At 51.1% G+C, this 14,801-nt stretch overlaps 1 protein-coding gene across 1 annotated transcript in view; it reads left to right on the top strand.

Moving 5' to 3' along the window:
• NOL10 (nucleolar protein 10) overlaps positions 1-11,682 on the top strand; it is an 88,717-nt gene extending 77,035 nt beyond the window's left edge. The window contains exons 20-21 of the mRNA XM_027077888.2: positions 7,416-7,518; positions 10,865-11,682. Of these exons, the coding sequence (XP_026933689.1) occupies positions 7,416-7,518; positions 10,865-10,984 (223 nt within the window). The 3' untranslated portion in view covers positions 10,985-11,682. The remainder of the gene's footprint in view (positions 1-7,415; positions 7,519-10,864) is intronic.
• The last annotated feature ends 3,119 nt before the right edge of the window (positions 11,683-14,801 follow it).

Genomic DNA, 14,801 nt, shown 5'->3' on the forward strand with positions numbered 1-14,801 from the left:
CTGTGCAGCTTTCCTCACAATTCATTTGAGAACGTTTTCATCTCCCAGATGAGACCCCCACCCCCCCGTGGCAGTCACCGCCACCTGCCCGCAGCCCACCCCGTCCCCGGGCGACCGCTGTCCGCTTTCTGCCCTGCCATTTCCGATAACGGGGACCACGCGAGACGTGGCATGTTGTCAGGCTTCTTTTACTTAGCGCAACGTCTCCAGTGTTCATCCGTGCTGTAGCGTCTGCCAGTACCTCCTTCGTTTTCTCGCCAAATAATATTCCGGCGTGTGCCTAGACCGGCCTGCGTAGCCGTTCACCCGTTCACCCGGTGGCGGACGTTTGGGTCGCTCCGCCTTTCGGTTGTTGGGAATGATGCCGTCGCGAACATCTGCGTACCAGGTTTGACACGGACGTGTTTTCATTTCTCCCGGCTGTATTCCTCAGGGTCACATGGTAACGTGGTGCTTAACCTTCCGAGAAGCTGCCACGCAGTTTCTCAAGGAAGCCGCTGCACTTCACGTCCCTGCCGGCGGCGCGTGCAGCCTGGCCCCGCGTCCCTGTTATTCTCGGGCATCTAACCTGGGGTCCGCCTCAGCAGCGGGAGGAAGGCTAGCTTTCGTAGTGTTCCGATTCCGGGGAGGGAGTTTCTTTGTTAGACTATCTGCTGCTTTGGTCTCGCTTTGTTTACTCTATTGCTGGCTTCTGAGTCAGTACTAGACCCAAGTAAGCACTTGATGAACCTTGGTGGAAGGGGGCCTTCTGTGCCTTGGCCACGTGTCGGGCATCTCGGGGAGTTACCCTCGCCAGGGCTGCTGAGAATCATTTACTCCAGCCCACCGGCCAGGGAGACCTGGGAGCGGCGGTCTCTAGCGTAAGCCTGGCAACGTGGTGATTTGGGGCCGGAGGCATGAGTAAACCTTCTTGACATTTTTGCTCTGCCTGTGGGTTGTAGCAGGACATTAATGTGAGAAACAAACAAGATGGAGTATTTAGTGGATAAGTAATAGCCAGGTTAATACATTGCAAGTAAACATTTCTTTTTTTCTTTCTTTTTTTTTTTTTTTTTTGAGTAGAGAACTATGTAAGTGATAGGACTCCATGAGCTTAAAAGGGGAGTCCCGTAGCCGAAAGTAATAACCCTTTGGTTTGAACAGCCTGCAGTTGGCTGGGCGTTTTGGCACAAACTGCTTACTGAGTTCTAGTCTTGACTGGATCATTTTGGCAGATCCCGAACTTGCAATATTTTAATATTATTTAATGAAGCATTGAACCATTGTCCTTGAGAACACCAAAGCGAACGCCTTCCGTTTATTCTCTCAGTTACCACAAGGCAATCAATAAAACACAGCATCAAAACTGAGTATGTTGTGTTTTCAGTGTTCACTCGGACCCGCCCGGCTTTAAAACTGCTTCTGTGAAGAGAAAAGTGAACGATGAGTCCTAACTCGGTACTTGAGTGAGTCCCTCTCTTCGCTTGGCGTGGTGACACGGCGTCAGATAGATACATATGTCTGTCGGCACACATTTATGTGCCTTGCAGTGTGCTGTGCGTTGTGTTTATTCATCCGTCCGTCAGCCTCTCTCCTCGCCCATTCTTCAGGCGGATGTTCGTTGAGTGCCTGCCTAGTGTGAGCAAAGTGCAGTCCAGAGCCGGGGGATGGAAACACAAGGCACAGCTCGCGTCCTGGAGCCTTGACATTCTAGCTGGTCCTCCGTGAGCCGTGAAGAGGCGTGCGGAAAGCACGGAAGACCGAAAGGGATTGAACTTTTGGAGACTTAGGAAGTCTTAACAAGAGGTCATAGCGAAACTGCTCTTCTGAAAGGCAAAAAGATGAGCCCCCAAAGCAGGGTGGGAAGGATGCTGGTCCAGGAGGAGTGGCGTGCCGGCACAGGAATGCTATGTGGAAACGGAGAGAAGCATGATGGTGCGGGAGGGTGACCGGCGGGAGCAGCAGACAGGCCACCCCCCCCCCCCCCCCCGGCCCAAGCACAGGAGCCCGGGAACGTCGTGACGCTAAGATTAACACCATCAAATCTGTTTCCAGCCCCTCCACCCCATGGTGTGCATGCTTCTATACAGTAAAAGCAGTCCGTGTTTGTTGTAGAAAATAAAAATACAAAGTCCCTCTTTCTCAGAAACTATTAATGAAATATCTCAGTTTTAGGGAGAAAAGGCAGGGAGTAAGTGGGCCCCCAAGATCAGCTAACAGACTATACAGTATCCCAGTCACAAGTGATGAAGCCTGAACTGGGGGCAGCGAGAACCGGGCCGACTTCGAGCCACGTCACTCACAGACTGTCTAAGAATGAGACAGGAAAATGGGCGTATGCCACGGTGTTGTTCCGTTACTAATTTAATGGCAAAGGAGAAAGGAGTAGTCGGGTGATGTTGAACCATGTGGCAGTGTTACCACTGAGATACAGAATACGGAACGAAAACCGGGTTTCAGGCTGAAAGTACTGAGCTGGGTATCCGCACGTCAAGTGTGTGGTGCCCAGGTGTCCTCTGGGTAATGTTCAGTAGACAGAGGGAAATGGGGGGGGGGGGGGCAAGACACAGGGCTGAGATCCCAGCTTTTCCCGTGTGATCGAGACCGCGGTCGCGGTATGAGGAAGACCAATGTGTAGAGTGCGGCGAGGGTGACGAATGGAGCCCCTTGGGAGCAACAGAGGTTTTCTCTTGAGTCCACGATAAAAACCATCCACCTCTCTTTAGAAAAATGCAACTGGAAGCAAAATGCTGCGTGTAAATTTAGAGATGGCACCGCACACACCAATAGCCGAGGGCAAAGAGTTCCGATTCGGAGGACAGGCTAAGGGGAAGGTAGGTAGTAAAAATTACCGGGTAGTTTTCAGAAATGGAGAGGAAAACCGGAGAGAGCCGAGCGGGGAGGGTGTGGTGCGAGTGTCAGATGGGGCAGGAGGCCCGCGAGCCGGAGGTTTAAAAGGCCGTTAGGAAGATGTCTTGCTGGGACTCGTTTCTGAGGCATCGGCCCAGATGTCTGATTGCGATTGATTGATGAATGAATGGAGATAATAAATATTGTGAACAGTGCATATGGATGATTCTTCCAAGAAGTTTGGCAGAAAAAGGAAGGAGTCAAAGCCAATAACTCGATGGGAAAAGTTTTTTAGGCTTGAGGGACAGAATGTGTTAGTAGGCGGGGGGGGGGTGTGGGGGATTGACCGGCAAGCACACAGTGACCCAAGAGACATAAGTAAATTGACAGAGCTGAATTCAGTGAGCAGTCAGGAGGAAGCGGCCAGGGCACGGCTTAAGGAGACAGCCTCAGAAAGGACAGGGGGTCCCTCCTCAAAGACCCGAGGGGAGGCTGGCGGGATGGGTGGCAACAGTCAGGTTTGTAGCTAGAAAGTGGGGGCGTTCGTGCTGCTGGCCCCGGGCCGGGGTCTGGGCACACCACACTTTGGTGATCAGGGCGGTAGGGTCTCGGGGAGGCTCTGGAAGCGGGGTGCTGGGAGGCGCTGGAAGGGGGCACGGGGAGCCTGCAGGGGGGAGCTCCTAGAGCACAGCTTCCTCACCCCCTCCCCTCGGGGGAATACATATTCCCTGCCAGGCGGCCCTTCAGTAGGAAAGTGTTCTTTGAAGCACCAGGCCTGTGGTCTGCCTTGGAAATTCAAAGGTTTCAAAGACATTTCCTGCCTTGGAGGAATTCACCTTGTTCACCAGGTGCTTGTAGTAGCTCTTGGGAAGCCGCTTATCACACCTACGACTTCATCCACTTTGTGGACGGACCCTCCAGCTCATTTCCCTCACTGGTCGTGGATGAGAGCGGAAGGCACGCGCTCTTCGTTTAATACAAGCATTTTTTAAATCTGATTTTGAAAGTGATTTCATTCCAAAGTTGCACTTGGTAAAAAGAATCTTACTCAAGTTGATAGGGACTCAGGTGATACATAAGCACATTTTCATTGTAATACTTAAAAAGAGTGTAGAATAAAAGGCGAATCTCCCTTTGACCCCACACTCCCTCCCGGAGGTGACTGCTGTCACTCACGCGTGGTCAGTGTTAGCTTTTTCCTGGACGGGAATGGGCCCTGCTGTAATCACATGGCGGTTGAACTTCTCACTTCATGCAGCAGGAAGTCTTGAAAATGTTTCTTTGTAAGTACGTGTAGGCCTACCTAGAGCTGCGTCAGTCTTTCATAAGGTGGACGGGCCATCACATGGGTCACATTCCCGGATTCGGGTTGGTTAGGTTGTTCCTTGCTTTCCTCTTCCCTTTTTCATGGTGATAAATATATACACACGTGCGGGAATTCCTTTAGAGGCTGTATGACCTAGTCATGGAACTTGCTGGATCAAAAGGGGTATGCGGTAGATACGGCCATATCGCCCTCAAGAGAGGCCTTGAGCTCTTTGCTTCTTACCAGAGTGCCTATTGCCCCGCACTTGCGACAACAGTGGACGTTAGGAATCTTTTTAAAGTTGAATAAAGCTGATAGATGAGGTGTCCAGACACCCTGGTTACTTCAGTTCACATCTGCGAAGATAGGGGCCTCGAAGGAGCACCTGCAGACAGAGAGCATCAGACCGTTTTCAACAACCCATACGGTCTCTGTAAGTATCTGTCAGAGTCATTTGTTCTAAACAGAGTACGTAACGTCTGCCATTTATCTGTAGATTCCATTTCTCCACTGCCGCCTTATTCCCTTTGGTGTAGACTGTGGAGGAATGAGTCCTTTGTTTTGAGTTAACTCCTCTCAGTGCTGTACTAACTAACACAACGTGCCTCCACACAAAGTGATTTTTAAAAACTCAGTTGAGATGCATTAGTTCTGGGGCATACAATAAATATCTGATCTGATGTTTCCCCTTGTACTTTGTGCCCCCCCCCCCCCCTATTTTTTTAAAGATCGCCTTGCTGAGAATTCTGGTTCTTCCCCTCATCGCCCTGTCTGTCCTGTGCTGAGTAATTTCTTTCTTTCAACCTTTAAAAGCCCACATCTGTCTTCCTCACCAGTCCCCACACATTGGTGGGGGGGGAAGGGGGCTGTTCAGCTTGTGACAGTGAACTTTTTTTCCCTGAAATTCTTAACCTTACTTACTGGTGACACACGGTGTGGCCCTGTGCATTTTGTGCTTCTGTTATAGTAGATGGTTTTCAGGTGTCTGTCTGCTTCTTGAATCGTCTCTGACTGAATTCATTCTCAAGGCGCTGGCTTAGGGATGGCTGGTTAGAGCCACGTACCGTAAACTGACTTTCAAAGGGAGGGCAGGGGCGCTTGCTTTCATGTAGAAATCTGCACGCTCAGTGCCTGTGTCTGATCTTGTGCCACGGCTCATTCTAAAACTCCGCTTCTCTTTCCAAGCAGCCCAGACAGAACAAGTTTTTACAAGTGCACATTGAAAGTACATTGAGAGGAAACCAGAATTTATAGACCCTATCATGGAGGAAATAAGGTCATTCTTAAAAGAGTAGTAATTGCCCACAATTTACTTGAAAAGTCACTTTCTGCCCAAATTAGTGTTTTCCGTGTGCCACCCTGTCTCCAAGGCTCCGGAGCTATTCAGAAGCCACGAAAGGAAAGAACAGAAAACGGCATGAACAGGCCAAGGAATGTGCTTAGGCCGACATCACTCCCATCCACGCTGGAGTCCGTGTATGCTTCCCGTCGGGATTCTTGTTAAAAAAAAAAAAAAAAAGTAAACTAGATCTTAGCTCCGTTCCGTTTGTCGTGTGGAAGCTTGTCATTTAGGAGACCCAGTGGACACATTTCCTACACAAAACTTTACAAATCGGGTTTGGTGTGGCACACTCCTGGAAACCAGAAATTCTCAAACCGGAATCCTGGCTTTTAGACTTGAGTCCTTGTGTGGCCTGGGGCGACCAGTTAGCTTCTCACCTCCCTTCTCGCCATCTATAAAGGATACATACTTGTGTCTCAGGGATGTTGAAAGGATTAATTAGTTCGTCTGTAAAGCGCTTTGAAGATGAAAAGTACTTTAAAAGTGCTTCTTAATAACATTATTGCTTAGAAAAGAGTGCCACTTTTATGCTAACCACTTCACGTCTCAAATTATGTAAAGAAGACCTGTTTCGTACATCACTACCAGTCGTAAATTGGAGATAAATCTCTCGTGGTGTGCACATCAAACGTTTCCTTCAGAATTTCAAAGGAGCATCGCTTTATCTTACGGGGCGTTTCGGAGCAGTGTTCTGCCCAGTAATTAGTGATGAAGATCGTATTTCAGGAAAAAGAAAACCCTGCACCCGGTTCAGCTGTCTTCCAATTCAGTTAGGTCGTTCAGTATTAACTTGAAAGGGAAGTGCGGTTACTTTTTTCGAGGAGGGAATAGAAGAGAGAACCACGTTCTTTCCTTCTTTCTTCCTCTGCTCCCCGCACCCGTTTCCATCACAGGCACCTGAGGGTGTTGCTGCTTTGCCGTTTCTCCAGGCATTAGAGCTAATATTAAAACTTACGGGAAGTTTTTGTCTTCAAGCCTAACGCAGTTTTTTCCCCTCCGAACCAAGTTAACAAAAAGGGCCAGTGTTGTGATTTTCTAATAAAACGTTACAGCAACATGCAATGAAGTGTTACATGTGCAAAATACAAATGGAACGTCTTGATTGTAAAGCCGGGGCACAGCGATGTTAATTATGCAGATGACAGAGAATTACGGGGCACAGCAAACCGTAACAGGGGCAGGAAGTACAGAAAGAGACTCTAGAAAAGTTTGGAATATATGATCAAGACTTGAAACAAAATTTACATTTGGGGTAAAGTGCTTCGGGAAGAGTAATTCAAGTAAGAAATTGGAAGGAAAAGTCACCTGGAGAAATAGCAGTGAGTGAATAGACTGAATCGGATAGAATTTGCCCTCGTCTGTAGTCAGGCCGGTTCGCGGTTCGGGTTGTTCATGCGACGGGTGGTGAGTGTAGTCCAGGGAGCTAAGAGTGAGCGAAGGAAAAATCAGAATTCGCGTGGCCCTTCTCCAAGCCTTGATCTGAAGGCTTGATCTGTGTGTTCGCTCCCTCGACGAGGTGAGTGAAACGCTCTCCTACCTTGTGCATGCTTTAAATACGAAATGCTTTGGAAGCATAGGTGCCGCTGACCATTACAGGAAATTACAGGCTTCAGAAATAGTGCTCCTTGGATCTTGGCTTCAGAAATGTGATTTAGTAAGATAAGCGGCGATCATTGAAAATCTATTTGGAACCACCACTTAAAATACTAAGTTCGTGGCTGTTGGGGCAGCTGTTGTTTTTACCGTGTATCTACTGGGTGTGAGCAAAGGCTGAGCGCCCTTAATTCTTCCCGCGGTTGTGTTAAATGAATGCCGTTTTCTATCTTGACCACAAGGGTAAAGGATTTTCTGCATGTGAGCAGTGCTCATTAAAACTGGTTTCAAATGCTAAATCAACGTAATGCTAATTAACGTATCGTTCTCTTAAATTTCCCACAGTAAAACGCTTGAAGATCGTTTGAAACTTGAGGCAAAAAATGGCACGTTGAGTATATCAGACACCACAGTTGGCAGCAAAGAGTTGACGTTCACGTTAAAGAGGGTAAGTTTTTAGTGTTATGTTTTTTCATTCAAGAAAGGGAACTAGGCTTCCAGTAGAGCTACGTGTGTGTGTGTCTGGCCTCAGAACTGCCCTCCCAGGCTTTTCCCCTCGGAGGAACCGTGTTCCCGCTCTGGCACTCCTCCCGCAGCCACAGCCCCTCCTGGGTTCCTGGGTTCGGGGCAGGCACACAGCTTGGCCGAGGCAGAGGCAGGCGGGTCCCGGGGTCCCCGGGGGGACAGGGCAGCAGTGTGGTATCTGGGTCACTGGACTCATTCTGGTCCCTGGTCCCTGGTTTCCCTGTAAAGGGAAAGTCCTGACTGTCTGGGGCTTACACAGTTCGTGCGAAAATGAAAATAGGATGGCTCTGAAATTATGACTATGATTGTTATTACTTTTTTTTTTTTTTTTTTTTTTTTTTTGGCTAAAAACAAAAGCACTAAGAAATACCTAAAATGGCCCCATGGTTGAGTCAAGCAGAGGCTGTGAAGCTCTTTTGGGGGATGCATCAGTTAATATTTGATTTATGCCAGTTGTATCATTTGAGTAACCAAATTTTAACTTCTTAAATCTCATTTTTACTTAGGAATGATTAGGGATCTGTGTAGTTTTTAATAGAAATCTCTTTCTCTACTAGGTGTGTGATATATTTAGGTAACATCTCAAGTTTTTCCAAGATTTATATATATACTTCAAAAAAAAAAATTTTTTTTTTAACGTTTATTCATTTTTGAGAGACAGCATGAGCGGGGAAGGGGCAGAGGGAGGGAGACACAGAATCCGAAGCAGGCTCCGGGCTCCAAGCTGTCCGCACAGAACCCGATGTGGGGCTCGAACCCACAAACCATTGAGATCATGACCTGAGCCCAAGTCGAACGCTCAACCGACTGAGCCACCCAGGCGCCCCATTTTTTTTTAAAGTAAACTCTGCCCACAATGTGGGGCTTGACCTCACGACCCCATGATCAAGAGTCACGTGCTCTACCAACTGAGCCAGCCCGGCGCCCCTCATGTATACTTTCTAATATGTGAATAGAATGGAAGGGGAAAGTTCATGCTCTCATATTATTTAAAATTGTATAGTGGCAAAAGTAGGATTAGGTCCCAAATCCAGTTTTCGAATTTCCTGTACCGTAGTTCCTCCCTCATCAGATCCTTGGCGAGGCTGCTCCGTGTGGTCTCGCCTGCGCCCGTGTCCCCCCTTTCGTTGGGCCGGCCTGCTGGTGACTGTGGGAGAGCAACCGGGGCAGGACCGAGATGGAGAAGGAAAGGAAAACGTGGAGATGAGCTATTTGGCCCATAGATCATAAGGGGCCGGTCACGTGGTGTGGACGTCTTCCAGGACGGCCTTTCAGAGAGAGGCTGGTGCGGGTCCCTTTCTGGATGGGGCTCCGTCCGCGGGACAGTCGTGGCTGCTTACAGACTCCTCAGGAGGCTCCTGCCTTGGTGGGGAAGGCCGGGCAGGGCCCCGCGCAGTGTGCAGCTGGCGAGGGAGGTGCTCCCGGAAGGTTGCTCTTCCGCCAGACCCATAGGGAGACGCCTGGGACGGACGTCCGTGTTGAAGCTGCAGAAACGCTGCAGCGCACCCTGTTTACCTTTACTGGGTTCGTCATTCCCCGAAATTGTTTGGATGAGACACTTTCGGGGATTCTTTTTAACATGAAGAAACAAAATATTAGATGCCCAGTGTTGACTGACTCTACAAGGGTCCTGATCCTGTTACCTGGTGTGCCGGTAGGCGGGTTCCCTCGGGTTTTCTGAGCTTACCGTTAACAAGTGCGTCTCAGATATCCGCTCTGGGGTGTGTGCCCGGGATACACAGAACAAGACAGATGTGGTCCCCGCCTCTCCGGTTCTCAGTCTGTCGAAAGGAGCACGCCCCCAGTTCCATCATGGTGGTGGTGGCGGGGACCCCAGCGGAAGACAGAGGTGCGGTGAGAGCATCCGCCGGGGCCTGACCCACACACGGGGGCCGGGGAGGGCGAACGATGTGCAGGCTGAGAGCCCCGAGGGGCCAGGCGGGGCTCCAGGCTTAGGGTACCACCGAGGCAGAGTTCTTGCCTGAGGAGGGAGGCAGTCGGGCATGCTCGAGGGTGCGGACGAGGGCCCGCGTGTTTGAAACGGGATCCCGCGAGGAGTGGTGTCGGATCTGGTCGGAAGCACAGGGGGCCTGGTCCTGCGGGGCCTTGTGAGCGGGCCGTGGGTTTCTCCTCGGACCTAAGTGGAACCGCGGAAAGCCGTTGACAGGTTTTAGCAGAAAACTGACCGTTTGCATTTCTAGAAACTGAGTGTGGCTGTTTTCCGAGGAGTAGTGGGCCGAAGGGGCCCGGAGCAGAGGCACGGTGGGCGCGGAGGAGCTCGGGACACACGGGACAGGAACGCGCCCCGTGGAATGGGCTCTGAGGAAACAGTGGTAATCAGAAAGGACTCGGACTCGTCCGGAGCCCCCGTCCCGGAGCTTCCTAGAGCAGGGGACTCGACGCTTCGGGTCGTCTCTGCTTCCCCACCGCTCGCTCACCTCTCAGCTCTGGTCGGGAGGTACTGAGTCGGACCAGCTGGGGTGAGGACAGAGACTTCCCCTGACGAGCAGAACACAGAGGAGTATTTTCGGGGCGGAGAGCAACACGGGCCACCGTCAGGCAAGCCTCGTTGGTGTCTATAAGGTGGCGCTTTTCAACTCAGAAAAATTAGGTCCCGGCAGCGCTTTCTCAGTTTCCCTTTCGTGCAGTCCCACCAGCTGAGAATACTTTCTGAGCTTTGCATTCAAGAGTTGGTACTGTTGGGCCCGTCAGATGTGATTTGGAAACCACACGGCTCTTCCCTCCACTGTGGATTCTGCGTCGAGGAAGCACCACTGAAAGCGGTGGGCCTCCCGGGGGCCGGGGCGCCTTCGGCGCGGTCGGCCCGCTCGGCCCGCGAGCCTACCTGCGCACTCGCCCCGCCAGGAGCTCGCAGGCCGCTTGTCCGCCCAGCCTTTGTCGGTGGTTAACGGTAGCAAATCTCTGGCTTCCGAGGGGAGTTTGACTCTTCGGAAACAGCTGGAACATCTTTGGAACCAGTTCTGGCGGGTGATACTTAATCGTGGGTGGGTTGAAATACACCGTTAGTACCTGTAAGTATTGTTTTGTTTTGGGTTTGGGGCCACGGAAATACGTGTTTTTGGCTTACGAATAGGGCAGCATTGTGGGGGCAGAGTCCAGGGGCCAGACCACGTGCCCCGGGGTCCCGGGGGCAGTCTTTCCAGAGCCCCGCAGCGGGGCTGTGGCCGTTGGTGGTCTGCCGGTCCCCTTTCTGTAAAGGGGGTATTGGGGTTTTCCCTCCTTCTCTCTCACTTCTCTTCCTCCTTCAGTCTGAACAGCAGAAGCAGCAGCAAGAGGCTGAGAAACTGCACCGACAGGAAAGGAAGACACTGCGTCGCTCAGCCGGTCACCTGAAGTCAAGACACAGACGGGGACGGCCATTTCACTGAATCTGGGAATGACCCTACGTGTGGTGAGGAGGGAGCGCCCGGACCGCTCGCCCTCGGAGTGCGTCGCAGACGGGGGAGCGCGCTCTGGAGGTTCCCGTGATCCCTTGGCGCCTCTGCAGGGTGAATGGCGGCCTGTCCCCGTGCTTCCGCGTCAGACTCCGCCCCCGCCCCCGCCCCCGCCCCCGCCCCCCGCCGGCCAGTGGGTCGCCCCCAGGCTGCCCTCTGTAAGTCGTCGTTGCCCCAGTCGGTCTTCCCCGGGTTTTAATCAGGTGGAGCAGGTGGTGGTTCTTCCACGTTGTGAAACGTGTGCCGCGAGACGGGAAGTCACTGTGGGCTGAAACTGCAGGCTCTTCGTGGTCCCGGGACTTTCCTCCCTGCGGCGCCTGCTGCCACTCACTGGCAACCCGCCCCGTCCCACCCGGTGCCCGGGTGCCGGCCGGCTTCGCGGTCAGACGTTCGGACGCTTGTGGCTTGTACGCGTGTTAGTCTGGGACTTTTAAAAAAACGTTCGTGTACCAAGAGAGTATAACTTAGCGGTAATAACAACCTAAAACAGGAAACGGAAGCTACTGGTTATTCTTTTAACTTTTCACAAGAGTACAGATTTTTTTGTTTGTTTCTTAAGTGCAATTTGAGATAACACTGGCTGGAGAAAACATTTGTAAAAGTAAATACTTTCATTTTAATGGCTCCTTTGAGACAGACCCGTTCTTTGAATTAATTTGAAAATTAAATTTGGTTTCCCTAGTTTTGCAGGTATTCGTGGGATTTTGGGAGCGTGTTTCTTTATGCACAGCTGGAACGGGGGCTCTTTGGCCCGCAAATGACAGAATCTTTCTGAAAATGCTGTAAGCACGAAGGGAAGGTAGAACGTGCTGAGGGCAGCAGGCTGCAGAGTGTGTAGCTGGCCTCGCGGCCCCGGACTTAGCCCACTCTCCCCGCCTTCCTTTTCTTCCTCCTGTTGCCGCACGGTTCCTCATCCGTCCGGGTCTCCCCGGCTCACGTTCCTGGCCCATCCCCCGTCCCCATCACATCTCTGTTGCTTCTGTGCGGACAGGCGTCCGCTTCTGAGGCCCGAGAGGTGTGGTGTGCTTCCAGAAAAAAAGGTGCCTTGTCTGTGGCGTGTGAGTCCGTGTTGTGTGTATGTGTATCTGTGGTGAATGTGTCTGTGGTGCGTGTCCGTGTGGTTTGCGTGTGGGGACAGACTCTTGCCTGCACCCAGCCCGGCTCGTGCTCTGGGACCAGAGGCCTCACCTGTTTCCATCCCTGGAGCCACTGCTCTCCCTTTCCAGCTTCTTATGCCCTGAACCCCTTTTATGAGCCACCTCCTCCCGAAGGAAGGGGCCTCAGCTTTTCTGCACTTCCTTTTCTCTGTTTCCCACGTTGACCACTTCCTCAGTAGAGGACTCCAGAAGTGAGGCGAGGACACTGCTGGCTGCGGGTTTTCCTCCCGGGGGTTGAGCAGACCTATTTCCTGGGGCCGGGTGCTTTCACACCTATACCTGGCCTTCCCAGGCCTCTCTTTCCTTTCTTGGGGGACACTCCCTGGGGGTGGGGAGCCAGTGTGCCATGGGGGCTCTTCTAAGATGGGGGGCCGGGGCCTCCCCGGGGCGAGGAGCTGGAGCGCTGGCCACAGAGCTGGCCCGACCGAGGGTTCAATCCCGGCCCTGCTGCCCACCCACTCGGTAGCCTTTGACTGTTTATTTAACCTCTTTGAGTCTCACTCCCTCCTGTAAAATGAGGTTGGTGCTTCACATTTGTGAGAATTAACTAAGGTACTTGTGTTAGGTGAGCATGAGCATGGGGCGAGGTTCACGAGTGCCGCCCTTCCCTCACCTCTGCACACGTCCCTGTGGACTCCACCGAGTTCTTAATACCGAGGTTTTTCCAGGGCAGGGCTGCCCCTCGCTCAGCTCTTGTCCTGGGGGATCCCCGAAAGGGCAGAGGGATCTGTGATGGGTGTTCAGGGAAAACTTACTCAGCAGGTCGATGTACAGATGCCCCCTCCAGGCCCCGGGGCCCCCCTGTCAGGGCCTTAGAATAGCCCCCTCTCTTCCGGGTTGAGATTCTTCAGGTACCTGCCACAATCTTCTCCCTTCTTCGGAATGCAAGTTTCATACTTGGTAATTGTTTGGTTTGTGATGGATTACTTTCCAGCCCTACGTTGTGGGTCTCCACCAGAGAAGAAGTACATGCAGGGCGTTAGGGAGCCGGGCACAGCCTAAAGATGGGGGCTTGGTTTCCACACCAGGACCGTCCCAGGGGCTACTGAGCGGTGATTTCTCCCCTCGTCCTGCTCCAGATGCCCCTCAGTCTCTAATATCCCTGACCTGATGCCTAAATGTGGGGTTTTTACATTCTTTTTAATGTTTATTTACATTTTGAGAGAGAGAGAAAGAGCACAACGAGGTACAGGGCAGAGAGAGAGGGAGACACAGAGTCCTGCGAGGCAGGTTCCAGGCACAGAGCCTGATGTGGGGCTCGAACCCATGAACCATGAGATCATGACCTGAGCCGAAGTTGGACGCTTAACCGACTGAGCCACCCAGGCGCCCCTGTTTTTTTTTTTTTTTTTTTTAAGCTTATTTGTGTATTTTGAGAGAGTGAACAGGGGAGGGGCAGAGAGAGGGTGAGAGAGAATCCCAAGCAGGCTCCACACTGTCAGCACAGAGCCCAACGCAGGGCTCAGTCCCGCAAACCGTGGGCTCATGACCTGAGCCGAAATCAAGAGTCAGATGCTCAACTGAGTCACCCAGGTTCCCCCTAAACATGTTTTTAAACAACTATTTGAAAGAAAGTGAAAGGCAAATTTGAAAGGAAATTGATGGGCACACAGTGGGCACGATGGGGCATCTGGGCTCTGGTTGGTTCTGCCCCTTAACCTGGGTGGTAAGCTACTACCCTCACAACTGGTACACCTTTCTGTATGCATGTTATACCCCAACTACAAAATCTGATTAGAAAAGAATTGTATCAAAGTCACCTGTACCCATTATAACACGTTAGTCCCATCTGATCCCCCGAGATCACTCCTGATGCTCTAAGACACATTTTTTCAAATATTCTTCCGTCTTATAAGCAGCTATATACACATTTGTTTTGGTAATCAAATGGGGTCATACTATTTATGCTGTTCCTCAGCTTGATTTTTAGAACTAATTTTCTCAAGTGAGGACCTATGCAGAGAGATGTACTTCATTGCTTTTTATAAACTTCAGACTGTTTTACTGTATGGTTGATCCATAATCTGACTCTTCCCCTATTGATGGTTATGCCTAAAACTCTACGGAAAGAACCTTTTAAGAAGTCACATCTGTGATAAGTGTAACCCAACTTATTTTTTCAAGAGACGTACATAGGTAACTTTCTGGAACACCCGTGCGTGTAGCAAAGCACTGTAAATGGCAATGCTGCTTTTTCTTCTTTTTCTGTATCTCTTTTCTCTGAGATTATCTCTTTTTTTTTTCTGAGATTATCTCTCTTTTTCTGAGATTTGAGAGAATTTGGTTCTCTAGTTAGGCTATTGTTTTAGCTCTATCCGTGGGACTCACCATCTGTCCTAAGAGCAGAAGCAGATATTTTTTTAACATAATTGGGCTACCCTTAATGACGTTCTTTTCCACACTGTTTATGGAGTGTACTGGTAGGCCTCCAACTATAATTATTACAAAGTTCCTCAGACAGTTGTGTGGGTTTTCATCTCTCGTGCGAGACCCACACCGTGTGTCCTCCGGCCGCCATGAGCAGCACAGACCTTACCTGTGAGTGCACAGGCAGGGGCACCGTGGCACTGACCTTGCTGCTTCTAGAACACTCC

This window comes from Acinonyx jubatus, chromosome A3, assembly GCF_027475565.1.
Source record: "Acinonyx jubatus isolate Ajub_Pintada_27869175 chromosome A3, VMU_Ajub_asm_v1.0, whole genome shotgun sequence".
Lineage (NCBI taxonomy): Eukaryota > Metazoa > Chordata > Mammalia > Carnivora > Felidae > Acinonyx > Acinonyx jubatus.